A 16855-nucleotide genomic window follows, 5' to 3' on the forward strand; every position below is an offset into this window, starting at 1 on the left:
TCCGTGAGCTAGTGTCCGTGTGCTAGTGGTGTTGACGTTTCAAACGCGTCGAAAGCAGCGAAGAGTTGTAGTCCACAAAGTGCTCTCACACAAAGTCTAACCGTATCAAACTTCTAGAAATTGTAGCATTCTTTACACTTCAAACTTCTAGAAATTGTAGCATTCTTTACACGAAAAGTTATATAAAAAATTCACAGACAACATATGTTCACATTCATGGCAAAATTCAAACGGGACCAGAAAATAATTATTTTCTCCCATTCACTTGCATTGACGATTTTTCAACCTAGAGGTCCAGTGGGGTTAGCGGAAGGGGCGGGACTTACCAGCTCTATTGCGCCCAGAGGCATTTGAGCGACGTCTGTTCAACTTTTAAATGCATTATTATATTCAAATTGCAAACACATGAGGACAGTCTCCATGAAAGACCCACTGGCAGATGAACGTGCTACTACATTTCTCTCCGAAACGGTAGGAAATTAAATTAGATTTAATAGAGGATTTTAACTGTGACACGATGATTGACAGGGCAGTTTAAGTGACAGGATGCATGCGACAGATCCGTCCGATAAAGATGACGAAGTAGTATGTCCCAAAGCTTGCCTACTTTTTTGCTACACATTCAAAAGTAAATACCTTTTCTTTACAAAAAGAGTACATACTTTTATGGCATAGTGTAACTTAGGCGAATTGGGACGCAGCATATGGCTTTACACAAGAGGCATTTGAGCGACGTCCGTTGGTGACGCCCCTTTGGAAATGATTTGTCTATGGAGCTTTGCCAGACCATAACTCAGTTACAACTGAGAATGGTCTGGTTTTAACCAGGCTACTTCTAAATCACGTGTAAAACGTTCCTTTACATGATGCTTTATTAACAAATGCCTGGAGGAGCACGTTTAGATAATTAACCGAATTAAGACAGGAGGAGCACATTTAGTTAATCAACTCAATTAATGAGATAAGAGTTATGTAATACATACTTACCTCTGTTCCATGACAGTTTTCCAGCATCCCTCCACCACTCCATCTTCTCACTTCTAACCATTCCTATCCCAAACATGGGATGGGGGGAGTACTTTGGGTTCGGTCCAAATTCCGAGTTTGGAGCCCTCCCCTCGGACAGCACGTCATTTACTCTCTATAACTGAATTATGTAAGTCTGAACTCGTGAACCGGGGTAAAAAACGGTGTTAACTCGGTGCAAGAGGCTAAATTAGCCTACAAGTGTGAAACGTTCCTTTACCCGGGGTTAAAAATGGTGTTTAGAACGACGATAACTTGGTGTTAAACGTAGTGTGGCCTAATAAGTGAGAATAGTGTGGTGCAATAGATGCCTGGTTGTGTTTTGGTTCTTCTAGCACATTTTCCATCCATCACCTCCAGAGGTGATTTTTTTTCTTCTTCTTTTTTTCTTTGTCCTGGGGGTTAAATAAGCCTGAGTCACAGTTCCTGTTTGTAATATCTTACATCCTATGAGGTATCTGGCTGCCATTATCCGCATCAATACTGTCTTTTTCATCTTTTTTATGTCCAACCTGTGCAATTATGTCTATTACTGATCTAATAACAAAATCTTTTAGCCTTTGAACTAATGGATGTAAATGAGAGGCTGGATGACAAGAACAGAGGGGACAAACTGTTGGACAGCCACAGCATTTGACGTCAGAACATATGCTATCAATATTGATGAAAAGTTTTGCTGGATGATGTGGACCTGGCCCTTGGGAGAGAGAGATGGAGATGCCACCCTAACCTCTGAGCTCCCACTGGACTTTTTTGTTTATTACGTGGGTGGCACGGCCATCTGCTGAAATCTGAAAGATGGGGGATGGGGTTTCTTGGAGAAAATGTGTAATGCTCATAATCTGTTCACTTGTACAGTGCATCTTTTAATTTACATTGAACTTTGGTCATTTTTGAAGAATCGAAAGAACACTTGGATAATTATCTTGCCTTCCAAGACAATGCACAATTCAGTTCAGATGGTCAGTCTTCTTGGCTCATGTTGCTTTTGCCACCACTTTCGCAAAACTTTTATTATCCTAATTTGGACTCCACAGACAGGACAATGTGGATCATTTTGTGGCCACAGAATTGTTACCTTTGTGATCAAAGTATAATTTTGGTAAATAAATGCTCAATGCGTTTCACTTGTCCATGTCTTTTTCTTCACATTCTTCTTTTGTTTACGGGTTTATACAAGAAGCCGATACTTGACCATCTCTGTATCTCTGCACCCATGGCAACGGAGCTGCAGTATCTTAGTAACAAAATTTGCGCATTGCAAGAGATACAAAATGATGGTTCTTCTCAAGCACACCAATTTGATCCCAACATTCATCATAGTAAAAAAGTGATAACATTTAACCTATCCCAATAATTTGAAATAGAGTGAAATTTATTAAAAAAGCCTACTAAAACCAAAAGTAAAGGGAAATGGTCTTCCTATGTGCTCAAAAGGTTGTGTATTTCAAAGACTTTATAATGCATTTTGGGAATGCGACAAGCTTCTTCATCCACCATTTTGTGAAGAAAACTAAGAATGGAAACTCATCTTGCCGTTGCTATCACACTTTTAGAGCATGCTTATCATTTGGAAGGTCACATTGCCTGATTCTTTCTGGTTTGAAGCACGTTTTTTTTTTTTTTACCTTTTCATCTTCTTGAAAATTGAAGACCTGATTTGTGTGGGATGGAAATGTTCAAATTACCAAAAAAGAGAGAAAGGTAATAATTCAAATTTCACAACACTTAAGAGTACACATCTGTTGTTTCAGTCATTCATGGCTATCAGAGAACAATATGTTTTAATGGCCTGGTTGTGACGTGTATTTGAGGGGGTGGACGGGAAAATTACTCTCCTTATAACCCAGTGTAACATTACCCTTGTAAGCCACAAAAATAGCTCCAAAATGGGGCCCATTTTCCTCGGCATGTGAAAATAACTAACCTTGTTTATTTTTAGACACAATTAGGTTATTTATGGACAGGTATATGAACGTTTGTTTACTTTAAAACAGATATATTAAATTAATAGATAGCCTATATTAATTTAATTTCCGTTAAAAGCGGATTAAAAAGGCTTAGACTACGGGGCTGGCTGTTGAATGCTTGAATCTGAAGTAGTTAGAGACAGGTGTTGACCGCATTGCATGGAGTTCCTTATCACTTTGCCAAACGATGATAAGTTATTTCGAATGTATTTGTAAAGTTACGTCGCTTCGCGTGTCCACTACCACTTCCGGTGTGCACTATTTTTCTAATAATTCAACGGCCCGTCGTCAATTATTCCTTGCTTGTACTGTAGCCTACTAGCTCCTGTTGCTGGATATCCAAAGGATTGTGGTAACTTTAGAGACAATTTAATAAAAAAATAAATAAAAAAAACTGGAGAATGTAAAATACAGCATCATCTCATATGATTGTCAGTGTGCTGAGCTACTCCCATCACACCTACATCCATCTGCTACACTGCCCACAAGCCCTCTGTGCCAACACTGGCCATAAATGAGCTCATCATTTCCCTGCTGGAGCTACACTTGGCTAAATTCACACTTATCACTTGACAATACACTCCATGCCGTTATAATTAACACAGATGCTTGCACACACACATATAGCAGTAATAAATCAGACGCTGACTCAAATAGAACTTCCTACTCGTTTTGCCATTATTCCACAACAAGTGCGAGATGACCAGTCCATTGATGAAATTATGTTAATGAATGGCCTGCAAAAACACAAGCCTTTTACACTCCAATTAGCATTTGGCATCTGTTTTCATATAGTCATTGTTACTTTTTTTATCCATTAACTTCTTCAGCTGTTCTGTCTTTTTGTCTATGATGTAGGCCTACAGTAAATTTGTTCCGAAACTACATAACAACTTCAAATCTTGTTGTAAATACATAGTATTTTCAGACTGAAAATATTATTTACAGTAGTAACGAAGTAGAGTAGACCTATAACATGTGACATTTATTTTAGGCAACACATTTGTGAACTTTGCCCCTTAAATGTGTCTGTAATAATGGTTATTTCAACTAATAGCAAATAGGTAAAACTCATTGTGTTCACAGTGTTACACTGTCACCATGTGGAGACACCTGAGTAATACATTTCATTTACTTACCTTCAACACTTCTAATCACTTCCAATCAACACTTCACAAAAATTGGGTTATTTTCAGCCTACAGACAAGAAACATTTTTTTTTTACATTTATTTACTGTTTAAAAATGTAATTATGCAAAAAATATAATAAAACAAAATCATTTTTGTATCATAAAGGAGCAGAAGTGAATTCAATACGCATTAGACAAAATGCAGCAACATACTTAAGAATGGTTTCACAAATTATTTACAAAGAAATTTGTTTCATTCAAGGCCCATAGAGACCTGTATTTGTCTTTAGTTTGTTAGTGTTTTCTGAGATAATACAGTATTACACTAAAATACATGTAATTACAAAGGTACTTTGAAATATGTGTTGTATGTAGGTTAGATATAAATATACTGTAAATATGTATTGAGGGATTTTATTAGCAAAAACTGGTAGTAATAAGATCTGATATGTTGATCTATCTTTCTGAAATATTTGGAGCTGATATGTGTTTGTGTTTATGGTGTGTGTGTTTGTACTTGTATGCTGCATGTATGTGTGAGAATGAGTCCACGGTGACAAAGTGAGAGGAATGAATGTTCAGATGCTTAGCACTTCCCGGAATAGGCCCGCAGTTACAGGCCAAAGTCAGCAACAAAAAAAGACGATTTCACATTATTAGCTGGTGAATTCTGGAATTGTGTTCCTAATTCTTAACACATGGAAGCAGAAATAGACTGAATTAAAATTCTTCTGTCATTCAGTATTTTGTCTATGTTCATCCCTCCATTTCTCTCTCCTCAGAAAGCATAAGGTCCAACATAAACGGAGAGACGAAGAACAGAGCTGGTCTGATAGTTCATGAGAGGATTGACTGACACCATCTCCAAATCCAGGACGTACTCCTTTGGTCCAGTCACTGCTCGGGCCAAAACCAACATGGCACCGATGTTGTTGATTTGCTGGGGACAAGAGATGAAAAAAATAAAACAAATTATTTAAGATTCTGCACTAATCGGTCAATAATCAATATAAACTAATATGTAACAATGATCATGTATTTATAATGTAATAAAAATCTTATTATAAAGTGTTATTAAAATAAAAATCATACTGGCCCCAATCTTTATAATATAATATAATTTAATATAATTATAATATAATATAATAAAATACACTATTGTTTAAAAGATTGGGGCCAGTATGACTTTTTTAAAGTAACATTTATTCAGCAAGAATGCATTAAATAAATGCTGTTCTACTGAGCTTTCTGTCCATCAAAAAATAACCAAAAAATTATAATAATATTGATAATCCACAAAATTGTCTTCACAGTTCAATAATTAAGCAGCACAACTGTTTTAAATATTGATAATAATAAGTAATGTTTGTTAAACAGCAAATCAGTATTTTAGAATGATTTCTGAAGGACACTTCATGTGACACTGAAGACTGGAGTAATGATGCTAAAAATTCAGCTTTACCATTAAAAGAATAAATTAAATGTTAAAATATATTAAAATACAAATCAGTTATTTTAATTTTTAATAATATTTCAAAATATTACTGATTTTACATCAAATAAGTGCAGCCTTGGTGAACATAAGAGGCTTCTTTCAAAAATATACAATATGATATATATAATATGAACAGTAGTGTAATATTATTTTGGTTACACTTTATTTTAAGGTGTCATTGTTAAAGTGTAATTATATATTTAAGTACTGAGTAATATTAAGCAACTACATGTACTTACTATAGGGTTAGGGTAGGATTAGGATTTGGCTGAGGGTTAGTTGCATGTATATATATATTATGCATAATTTACTGTTATTACTACGGTAAGTACATGTAAATGATGTAACAAGGACACTGTAAAATAAAGTGTTACCATAATAATAAAATTCAAAAAAAGCTAATTAGATCTATTTTTACCAGTACGTACTAAATCACACATTATGTAACTTAAGTTTTGAAACTGATGTATAAAAGACATTATGTCTCTGACTAACCCGTATGTAGAATTCTCCATTTTCGTCTCCAGAACGAATGCGGAAGGAGTTGTTGGCTCCAGGATAGACGCTGGTGGCCTGGATCTGGAAGATGTCTGAGGGAACTGAGCGTTCAGAGGTGATGCTCATGTATCGATGCACAATGGAGAAAGGCATGTCACGACACTCCGACTTCACCACTGGACATATACAACGACTGGATAGAAAGAAAGTGACAAAAAAGGAAAAGGAAAAAAGGGTGTTAAATACTAGGGGTGTAAATCGGATGGTTCATTACGATACTATACGATACGTTATTGATTCTCATAGCCAATGATACGATATTTGCCGATACCTCAAAAATTCAGCGATATTATTACAATTCGATTCAATGGTATATTGATCGTTATATCGATATTATTATATTGTGACTAATTTACACGAAGTTACATTTTATACATTGAGATGATCATATCGATGTATTGTTACACCCTTATTAAATACTGAAAAGTGCCAAAACATGACTGATTCAATTAAATGTTGTCTTTAAAAATGGCTCACTTCTCTGAGACCTGGACGTAGGGGTCCTGGCAGTGGTTGGAGTCCAAACACTGATGCCCGCCATGGATGTTCACACAGACCTGTCTCTCCCCACACAGATGAGTGCCTGTCTCACACTCATTCACATCTACACACAGAATTATTATGACAAGCTGAATGTAAGAGTCATTTAGTGCTATAAATGCCGTAGGGTATAAGGAGGAACGTAAGTGTTAAAAAGGATTTTTTTATTTTATTATGCAACATACTAGTCCAGCAGACCAATCAGAGCTCATTGCACTTTATGGAAGGAGGGGCTTCACAGTAGGAACTACACAGAGCGTTATAGGCAGACTGGGAAAAGAGGTGCTGCAACAACATCAAATGTGTCACATGCCTGTCCTGTCTTGTGCTGCACATGGGTGTTTGTTATGTTGGGCCATGTGCTCGTGTCTATTGTCTAGCCCCTCCCAGCTTGTTATTTGATTATTGGTTAATTTATCCCACCTGTTAGTCTCATTACCCTCCTTTGTTTGTTCCCCTATTTAGCTTCCTTGTGTTTGTAGTCCTGTGCTGGTTCGTTGTCTGAGTTACCTGTTCCTGATGTTCCTTCCCGCTGGCTAGTTGTGTCTTGAGTTTGTATCCTATCTGTTTGTGTGGAATAAATCTCCTCTGCATTTGAATCCTCGTCTCTCGTTCATTCAGCCGTGACAGAACGAACCAGCCAATATGTGGATTCAGCGGAGTGAGGTTTTTCCTCAGGGAGAGGAGAAGGGATCTTCAATCTCCTTATTTGAGTACTTCGCCAGATGCGCTCAAAGGACTTGGGAGGAGGAGAGGACCATGGCCGATGACGATCAGCGGAAAGGAGAGCCTTCACCACTGATCCCGAGACGGAGGAGGAGGAGAAAGACTTCCTCCATGCCTGTTCCGGTGGTCCCAACTCCGGTGGTCCCAGTTTCGGTGGTCCCAGTTCCGGTGGTCCCGAAACACAGGAGGAGGGAAAAGACTCCTTCTGTAACTGTTCCGGTGGTCCCGAATCCAGTGGTCCCAGTTCCGGTGGTCCCAGTTCCGGTGGTCCCAGTTCCGGTGGTCCCAGTTCCGGTGATCCCAGTTCCGGTGGTCCCGAAACATAGGAGGAGGAGAAAGGCTCCCTCCGTAACTGTTCCGGTGGTCCCAGTTCCGGTGGTCCCAGTTCCGGTGGTCCCAGTTCCGGTGGTGCCTGTCGAGCCTGTGTCTTCGGACAAGATGGCCGCCACCGAGCCTGTTCACGTCATGCCTGCCGAGCCTGTGTCTTCGGACAAGATGGCCGCCGCCGAGCCTGTTCACGTCACGTCTGCGGGGCCTGTGTCTTCAGACAAGATGGCCGCAACAGAGACTGTTCACGTCACGCCTGCCGAGCCTGTGTCTTCGGACAAGATGGCCGCCGCCGAGCCTGTTCACGTCACGCCTGCCGAGCCTGTGTCTGTTCCTGAGCCGGAGCCAGTGTCTGTTCCTGAGCCGGAGCCAGTTTCTGTTCCTGAGCCGGAGCCAGTGTCTGTTCCTGAGCCGGAGCCAGTGTCTGTTCCTGAGCCGGAGCCAGTGTCTGTTCCTGAGCCGGAGCCAGTGTCTGTTCCTGAGCCGGAGCCAGTGTCTGTTCCTGAGCCGGAGCCAGTGTCTGTTCCTGAGCCGGAGCCAGTGTCTGTTCCTGAGCCGGAGCCAGTGTCTGTTCCTGAGCCGGAGCCAGTGTCTGTTCCTGAGCCGGAGCCAGTGTCTGTTCCTGAGCCGGAGCCAGTGTCTGTGCTTGTGTCTGTTTCTGTGCCGGTGGTGCCTGTTCCTGAACCGGAGGTGTCTGTTCCTGAGCCCTTAGTGACCGCGACACTAGCCATTATGGCCACAGCCATGTGGTGTGTGTGGGCTACGCACACACTTGGACCGGTGGTGTCTGTTCCTGGGCCGGTGGTGTCTGTTCCTGAGCCGGTGGTGCCAGTTCCCGAGCCGGTGGTGCCAGTTCCAGTGCCCGAGCCAGAGGGGCCAGTTCCAGTGCCCGAGCCGGTGGTGTCAGTTCCAGTGGTGCCAGTTCCAGTGCCTGAGCCGGTGGTTCCAGTTCCAGTGCCTGAGCCGGTGGTACCAGTTCCAGTGCCAGTTCCAGTGGTGCCAGTTCCAGTGCCTGAGCCGGTGGTACCAGTTCCAGTGCCAGTTCCAGTGCCTGAGCCGGTGGTGCCAGTGCCAGTTCCAGTGGTGCCAGTTCCAGTGCCTGAGCCGGTGGTACCAGTTCCAGTGCCAGTTCCAGTCCCTGAGCCGTTGGTGCCAGTTCCAGTGCCAGTTCTGGTGGTGCCAGTTCCACTGTCAGTTCCGGTGGTTCCAGTTCCTGAGCCGGTGGTGTCGGTGCCAGTTCCTGAGCCGGGGGTGTCGGTGCCAGTTCCTGAGCCGGTGGTGCCAGTTCCAGGGCCAGTTCCAGTGGTGCCAGTTCCTGAGCTGGTGGTGTCGGTGCCAGTTCCTGAGCCGGTGTCGGTTCCTGTTCCTGAGTTGGGGTCGGTTCCTGTGCCATGGTCGCTTGAAGGGTCGTCTACTTCCTGGTCTCCCGAGGGTTCGTCTCCGCCGTGGCCGCCCGATGAACTGCCGTCTCCGCCCTGGCCGCCCGAGGGAAAGTCTCCGCCCTGGCCGCCTGAGGGAAAGTCTCCGCCCTGGCCAACCCGATGAACTTCCGTCTCCGCCCTGGCCGCCCGATGAACTGCCGTCTCCGCCCTGGCCGCCCGAGGGAAAGTCTCCGCCCTGGCCGCCCGAGGGAAAGTCTCCGCCCTGGCCGCCCGAAGGAAAGTCTCCACCCTGGCCGTTTGCACAGCCTGCCCCGTCCTGGCCTCCTGAACCCTGTGGACCACTCTGGTGTCCCAGACATTTTTTTTTCCCCTGTCCCGCCCTGGTCTGTCCCTCCCGTCCCGCCCTGGTCTGTCCCTCCCGTCCCGCCCTGGTCTGTCCCTCCCGTCCCGCCCTGGTCTTATGGAGCGTCTGGTAGCCGCTCCGTAGGGAGGGGGTAATGTCACATGCCTGTCCTGTCTTGTGCTGCACATGGGTGTTTGTTATGTTGGGCCATGTGCTCGTGTCTATTGTCTAGCCCCTCCCAGCTTGTTATTTGATTAATGGTTAATTTATCCCACCTGTTAGTCTCATTACCCTCCTTTGTTTGTTCCCCTATTTAGCTTCCTTGTGTTTGTAGTCCTGTGCTGGTTCGTTGTCTGAGTTACCTGTTCCTGATGTTCCTTCCCGCTGGCTAGTTGTGTCTTGAGTTTGTATCCTATCTGTTTGTGTGGAATAAATCTTCTCTGCATTTGAATCCTCGTCTCTCGTTCATTCAGCCGTGACAAAATGTGTATTTTTTTACATTCAAGCCTGAAACCCTATTCTAGTAAACCACCCCAAAAATCAAGACTTTGTAAAAGCATAATATGGCGTCTTTAAATATGGGGACTTTTACCTTGGCAGAGTCGTGTTCCAAGTAGCTCGTAACCGTCTGGACAAACGCAGGAAAATCTTCCAGGTTCATTCATACACTGAAACTGGCAAAGGAAACTGGAATAGCTGCACTCATCAACATCTGGGAGAAGAGAAATAAAGCCAGTCACATTCAGTCCATCGTCAATTTGTCAAAAACTATTAAGCTAATAACTTGTGCACCAACCATTGCACGAGTATCCATCAGGTCCCAGGTCATAGCCCTGATCACAGCGACACAGGAATGTGCCATAACTGTTGTAACACCTTTGCTGACAAGGTGCTCCCATCTCACACTCATTTACATCTGACAACAAAGAACAGAGATGTTAGTTCTGTGCTAAATAATATTTCTGAATAGAAAGCATTAAAGTGAAAGTTTGCACATTAAAAAAAAATAATCTATTAGGTTTTTTGTATTAGTATCTGCAATGTTCTGGGAAGGTTAGTTTAGGGTTATAAAAATAAAAATTCTCTTTAGGCTGTTACAACATTAACGCAACACTCTTGAAATGTTTGGTCCTAGTCTCTGGTGTTTGCTGGGACCATCATGTCATTCCAAACCTGTTGAACTTTCTTCCATGGAAGACAAATGAAGTAACTTTGAAGTATGTTCATTCTGCCATTTTCAATACAACAAAAGTGAATAGAATAGGTGCTGTACCGTAAAAAAAGAAACAAAAGAACTAAGAAATAAGTTTCTGCTTTAAATGGTTTAACTACTGTATACTCAAATTGACAGTATTTCAACTCAAAGTCTTTCAACTCTTTTTTTGGCTCATTTAAATAACATTAAAAATGACTTAACTTTATTTGAATCTTAAATGAAGTTGAAATTGGTTAAATAATTTTCATTTGAGTTAAAGTAATGGAAAAAAAAAACATATGTTGCCATGATCATTTAAAAAAATTTTTTTACAGTGTGTTGATCTCCAAAAAGGGCAAAAAAGCATAATGAAAGTGGCAATCAGTAGCCTAATATGTTTTATGTCTCATTCATGTTCATTAACGTTAACTATATTAATGATTTATTCTCAAATAACAGATCTTCACGGACATCAAACATGGCATTCACCTCAAACAGAGCTATTATATACAGTGCAAGTGCACATGCACAAATCGTATTCATCCCTTTATGCTCATTTTATGGTGCTTTTAATGGCCCCATGGCCATTCATTTGGAAAACATCTTGTTCCATGGAGGAAAGAAGTTCGAAACAATGACAGAATTTTTATTTTTTTTATTAAACTATTCTGTTTAAAAAGGCATTTTGATTAACCCGTCAAACTAATGATGTGAGTGTGTAAGAAAATGTTGTTTTTTGGAAAATGTACAGTATCTGGTTTAAGGACTTACCAACACAGGATCGGTTGTTTCCTGCCAGCTGGAATCCAGGCTCACATTCACAAGAGAAAGATCCTGGCACATTCACGCAGCGATGCTGACAGTACCTGTACCTGCACTCATCAATATCTAACAGAAGAGAGAAGAAGACACTGTAGACTGTAGAACAGAAGCCTAATCCTATACAAATTAAATCGGCCAGGATGATTCTTGACTGCAGATTACTATAAGTCTTGAATTGTTTCTCTCAGTGAAAATGGCCATTAAATGGCCGTTAAGACAGATCATTTCTTCTCTCACCAACACACTCTATGCCAATCTTGCTGTAGCCGTCAGGGCACTGACAGGTGTAGGTGCCCACGGTGTTGATGCACTGCTGGCTGGGCTGGCAGTCATGCATGTCCAATTCACACTCATCAATGTCTGTCCAATACACACACACAATCCTTTAAATTATGAAGAGCTTCTGTACGCCACACTGATGCACATATTCAATCTAAAACCATATGTATAGGATTTCCCACATCTGCCTTTAAATAACTCACCCACACAGGTTTCTCCTTGGGCTCTGTAGCCTACGGGACAGGGGTTAAAGGCCTCGTTAGTCTCCACAGGCACACTGGGCTCTGATTGGCTGGAGGACTCAGGTGCGGTGACCACATGGGCAGAGCGAGGAAGGCACAGGTAACCGCCATAGTGATTAAAGCATTTCATCTCTCCTTGACATGCCTCCTGAATAGTATCACACTCGTTTATGTCTAAGTAAAACAGAGAAAAGAATTTAGGTTTCTCACCAGGTGAGAAGTCATTTGAATGTCAAAAAAAAAAAAATTTAAATCATTTTTAAAATGTATTTTTTATTAAATGCTAGACATGTAAAACAAATATCATATGTATATACAGATTTTTCAAATCTTTAACTCTTTAGCAACTGAAATAGAAAATTCTGCCATCATTTACATCATTTCCAAACCTAAATTACTTTCTTTCTTCTGTGGAACTTCATAGAAGTTTGGTTACCAACATATTTCAAAATATCTTATTTTGTGTTCTGCAGAAGAGAGAAAGTAACACCGGTTAGGAACGACATAAGGGAGAGTGAATGATGACAGAGTTTTTGTTTTTGGGTGAAGTACTGTATCCCTTTAAGAGAGTCAAACATTAAAAAAACATCCATAAAGATTTTAAAGTCCTAAAAACGTGAAGTTAACAGCTATATTTTGGTAATTTGTATCAAAGTCTCTCCCTTGGAATATCTCTGATTTGTATGTCAAGATATTTGACGGTGAAGCGGGATTTGGACCAATCAGATTTCACAATGGGCGGGGCTACCATTGATGTCGTAATTGTGGCAGGTCAGGACAAAATCTCAGATGAAATGACTATTACTTGTTTCTTATTTTTAGGCAACCCTGTTTGGATATGTTGTATCTTGCATATTAAGGTAGGTAGGAAGGGAGAGAGTATTTTAACATCAAAAAGCATTACATAATTTACGTAAGTGACATAATTTAACTGTGCATTTATATGAAGCAAGATTTTGGACCAATATGATTTTGAAGTGGACGGGGTCACCCTGCACAGTTATAGGCCTACATCTGAGTACAGCTTGTTTTGATCGCCCGCGCTTTATCGCGTTGCGTCTGATTGGGACATAGTGTAATTTTAACATTCAAAGATGCAGCTAGACGCAGGGGCAGGACAGACGGATTGTGCATGTGACATTTAACCAACAAGATAATTAGAAGAGAAAATGCATCACTTTCTCATCATCTCTCTCTCTTTCTCTGGCACATGACCTTCCACCCACCTCGACAGAGTTGAGTCTGCACGTCCCACTCATAGCCATCTGTACACTCCTGGCAGAGAAAACACACTTTATATGTGTTATCTTTAATCATAGTCTCACTCAAACACTTTCATTGACAGGAACATGACTTCTAATGCAAACTGATGTCTGACAGCATACAGTACCACACTACATAAGGGGAGTTATGTAGGAAGGCAGATAGAAATGTACATGTTCAAGCATGAAGAGGACGGTAGAAGGAACATGGAGAAATTGTCAAATTACTTACTGTGTAAGAGTCACGTTCAGCAGGAGACTGACAGATTGTAGCAGGAAGAACAAGCAGACCCACACAAAGTAGCACATATGTGGCCTTCATAGTTACAGGGTACAGGACACTCACACTGCCACACTCACAGCTGGATGGATGAACAAATGTATAGATGTCGTAAAGGCACAGTCTCACTCCAAAGAGGCCCGATAAGAGAGAGAACAGACGCGCAAGGAGGTCTGTTCGTCTCCTCTGGTAATATAAGGAGGGGGCAGACAGACAGGTGGGGGTGAACCCTTGTAAAAAAAGAACAAAGGTAATTGCTAATAAACGTGTTATATGGGGGGGGGGGGGGGATTGTTAGGACTGTTAATTAGCTTTATGATTTACACTTCCAGTACAATATAAACACTACTGTGTACTGTGTACTTTAAAATTAAAGAAAATATATACAAATTATAATAGTATCAAAAGTATGCTAAAATAAGACTGATCTAGGTTAATGTTAATTTATAAATATATGATCATATATTACTTTTATTCATATTCATGCTTTCATAATGCATTATTTATTGTTAATTTATACAATGTGAAATATTAAAATGTATTAATCTAGATTAATAAATGCTGTAAGAGTACTGTTCTTTGTTGGTTCATGATACCTAACTAAATGAACCTGATTGCAAGTGTTTACAATAGCATTGTCCAGCAGCTAGACCAGCATTAACTTACCTGAACTAGCATGGAATTTTTTTTTAAGTGAGATTAGGTTTACATAAATATAAGTCTTGAACAAATATTTCTCCATGGCATATTAGTCCAGTCATTTTAAGCCAAAATGGGGGTCAACCTTGAACAAATTGCAACAGAAGCAAACTCAACTGATTTTGTATCCTCAATATGTCCTGAGTAAGGAAAAAAAAGTCCAGAAGAATCCCATTAGGGGAAAGTTTAGAAAAAGACCCAAATATAGCCTATTCATACGCCTATATGCATTTTTTTTCTCACGTGAATAGGGTAAAATTTTTAACCTTTAGATATCAACATGAAAATTACAGAGTTGATTACTTACATCAAGACAAACAAAAAATGTATTACAAGTTTTTTTAAATTGTTTGTTAACATGGACGAACAGTGCATAATCTAATTACATAAGTGCTAATTTGCATAAATACCACAACAGATCTAAACATTGGGATAGCCAGGTGAAAATGTCTTGTTGAATCTTGTAGACATATAAAAGAAAAATACTTAATGTTAAGGTCTGAATGGAACCCATTTAGGCTACCCATGAGCATTAATACATAGAGGCAGGAAGAAGTACTTTAAATCAGCCTTTATTAATTATTTTTGCAGAGATGGGGTTTGGGGCTGGGTCCATGGGACTGTTTCTGGGGATTTACTTATTATTTTACCTACCTTTTGTCTTCTGCATTCTCCTTACCATTGTCTCCTGTTCTTGCCTCAGACTCGTCCCCCAGAAACAGTCCCACGGACCCAGCCCCAAACCCAATCTCTTAAAAATTAATAAAGGCTGGTTTCTAAAGTACTTCTTCCTGACTCTATGTATTAATGCTCATGGGTAGCCTAAATGGGTTCCATTCAGACCTTAATATTAATTAATTTACTGTTATAAGTCAACAAGATTCAACAAGACATTTTCTCCTGGCTATACCCAATGTTTAGATCTGTTGAGGTATTTATGCAAATTAGCACATATGTAATTAGATTATGCACCGTTTGTCCATGTTAACAAACAATTTCAAAAAACTTTTAATACATTTTTTGTTTGTCTTGATGTAAGTAATCAACTCTGTGATTTTCATGTTGATATCTAAAGGTTAAAATTTTTACCCTATTCACGTGAGAAAAAAAAAAAAATAGGCGTATGAATAGGCTATATTTGGGTCTTTTTCAAAACTTTCCCCTAATGGGATTCTTCGGGACTTTTTTTCCCTTACTCAGGACATATTGAGGATACAAAATCAGTTGAGTTTGCTTCTGTTGCAATTTGTTCAACCTTTTTTCCTAAAATGACTGGACTATATGTGATACTGTAAGCTATAAATGCAAGTTTATGATTTTGATGTTGATAATCGGCTGTTCTTGGAAACAAGACAAGTCGGTGCATATAATCAGACAGTGCATGACGGACTTTCCATTCCTCACATTCAGCGATCTGAAGACAGTTATTTATGCCTTCATATCATCCTGACTACTCTACACAACAATAGTGGTAACATTAACTTTTTTTTAGTCAAGTCAAATATAATATTTAATCACAGAATCAACCAAAACAGATTTATCTATGTCAGAAAAACTAATAAATGGTTTAAAACAGGTATGAGGAAACAATTGCATGTTACTACTTTTGTAACACTCTTAACACAGGACTTTATTGTCCAAAATGGACAGCATCTCAACTGTTCTGGCCGTTCACTATCCCTTTAGGACTCTCAAATCATCTGACAAACTACATCTGCCTACACTCATGTTTCAGGATTAAAGATGATCTTTCTCTGTAGCTTTGAGGTTTTTTTTTAACCTTTGGTTGCTTAATTATCTTAACCATTAAATACATTATATCATCTGGTACATTACTTGTTTTTATTTTTGCTCTATAAATAAACTGACCTGACTTTCCTTAGATTTCTAGGGACTTGCTTTTACTGTTTGTTCTGGAACAGTGGAGTTGGCCTGCCTATAAGAGGCAGTAACATGGCCAGTGTCTGAACCCTGCAGGATATGACGGCAATTCCATGCACTCAGATCCGTCCAAAAATAGGCCAACAGCCTTGTCTGCAAACCTCAACTATAACTGTTACAATTAAAACTAAAGATTTCTGTCACATCTGGCAAAGCATTGACTCATTTCCTGTCACTCATTTCGTAGTAGAAGTTGCAAGGAAACACTGAGTAAAGTCCTGGAATGATAAATGGTTTACAGATTGTTTGAAATGACAAATACAGATGGTTTGAAACTCACTTCACTTGATCTGTCCGGCAGAAGTCGTGTTGTTCGTCTGTCTCTATGTCTATGGATTTCTCTCTCCCTCAGCATATAGCGGCCTGTTGTTGACCACAGACAGGACCCAGGCCGTGATAGCTGTGTATTTTGAATGTGAGGAAAGATGCAATGCTATTGAAAGGAGCTTAGGACGGCCCACTTCTTCCCCTCCACCCACTCCAGTACGGCCCCTGCATCTCTGCCACCCTTCACCCTCCTGCCTTTTTTTTCCTCCAGCCCCCAAGGATTCAAATTCCTGGTTTCCAGACCAAATCCCAAATCTATTATGTTTTGTCCGCTTGCAAAACAATCCACCTGGGTTTTATTAGGCAAATCC

At 40.4% G+C, this 16855-nt stretch overlaps 1 protein-coding gene across 3 annotated transcripts; it reads right to left on the reverse strand.

Annotated features, from left to right (window-relative positions):
- Nucleotides 1–3957: 3957 nt before the first annotated feature.
- Nucleotides 3958–16660, reverse strand: efemp2b (EGF containing fibulin extracellular matrix protein 2b). Of its 3 annotated transcripts, none has more exons than XM_081390827.1 (11): nt 16498–16660; nt 13530–13807; nt 13262–13310; nt 11997–12209; nt 11752–11874; nt 11464–11580; nt 10294–10413; nt 10090–10209; nt 6657–6783; nt 6117–6312; nt 3958–5066 (listed from the first exon to the last, which is right to left on the reverse strand). In XM_081390827.1, exons 2-11 carry the CDS (start codon nt 13617–13619, stop codon nt 4905–4907), a joined length of 1317 nt encoding a protein of 438 aa, XP_081246953.1. In that variant the 5' UTR covers nt 13620–13807; nt 16498–16660; the 3' UTR covers nt 3958–4904. The 3 variants fall into 3 exon arrangements, with proteins under 3 accessions (XP_081246953.1, XP_081246954.1, XP_081246952.1); XM_081390828.1 differs by having other exon boundaries at nt 13530–13659; nt 16498–16634; XM_081390826.1 differs by having other exon boundaries at nt 13530–13763; nt 16498–16628.
- Between the last annotated feature and the right edge of the window lie 195 nt (nt 16661–16855).

Source organism: Scardinius erythrophthalmus (genome assembly GCF_964197995.2).
Source record: "Scardinius erythrophthalmus genome assembly, chromosome: 17".
Taxonomy (NCBI): Eukaryota; Metazoa; Chordata; class Actinopteri; order Cypriniformes; family Leuciscidae; genus Scardinius; species Scardinius erythrophthalmus.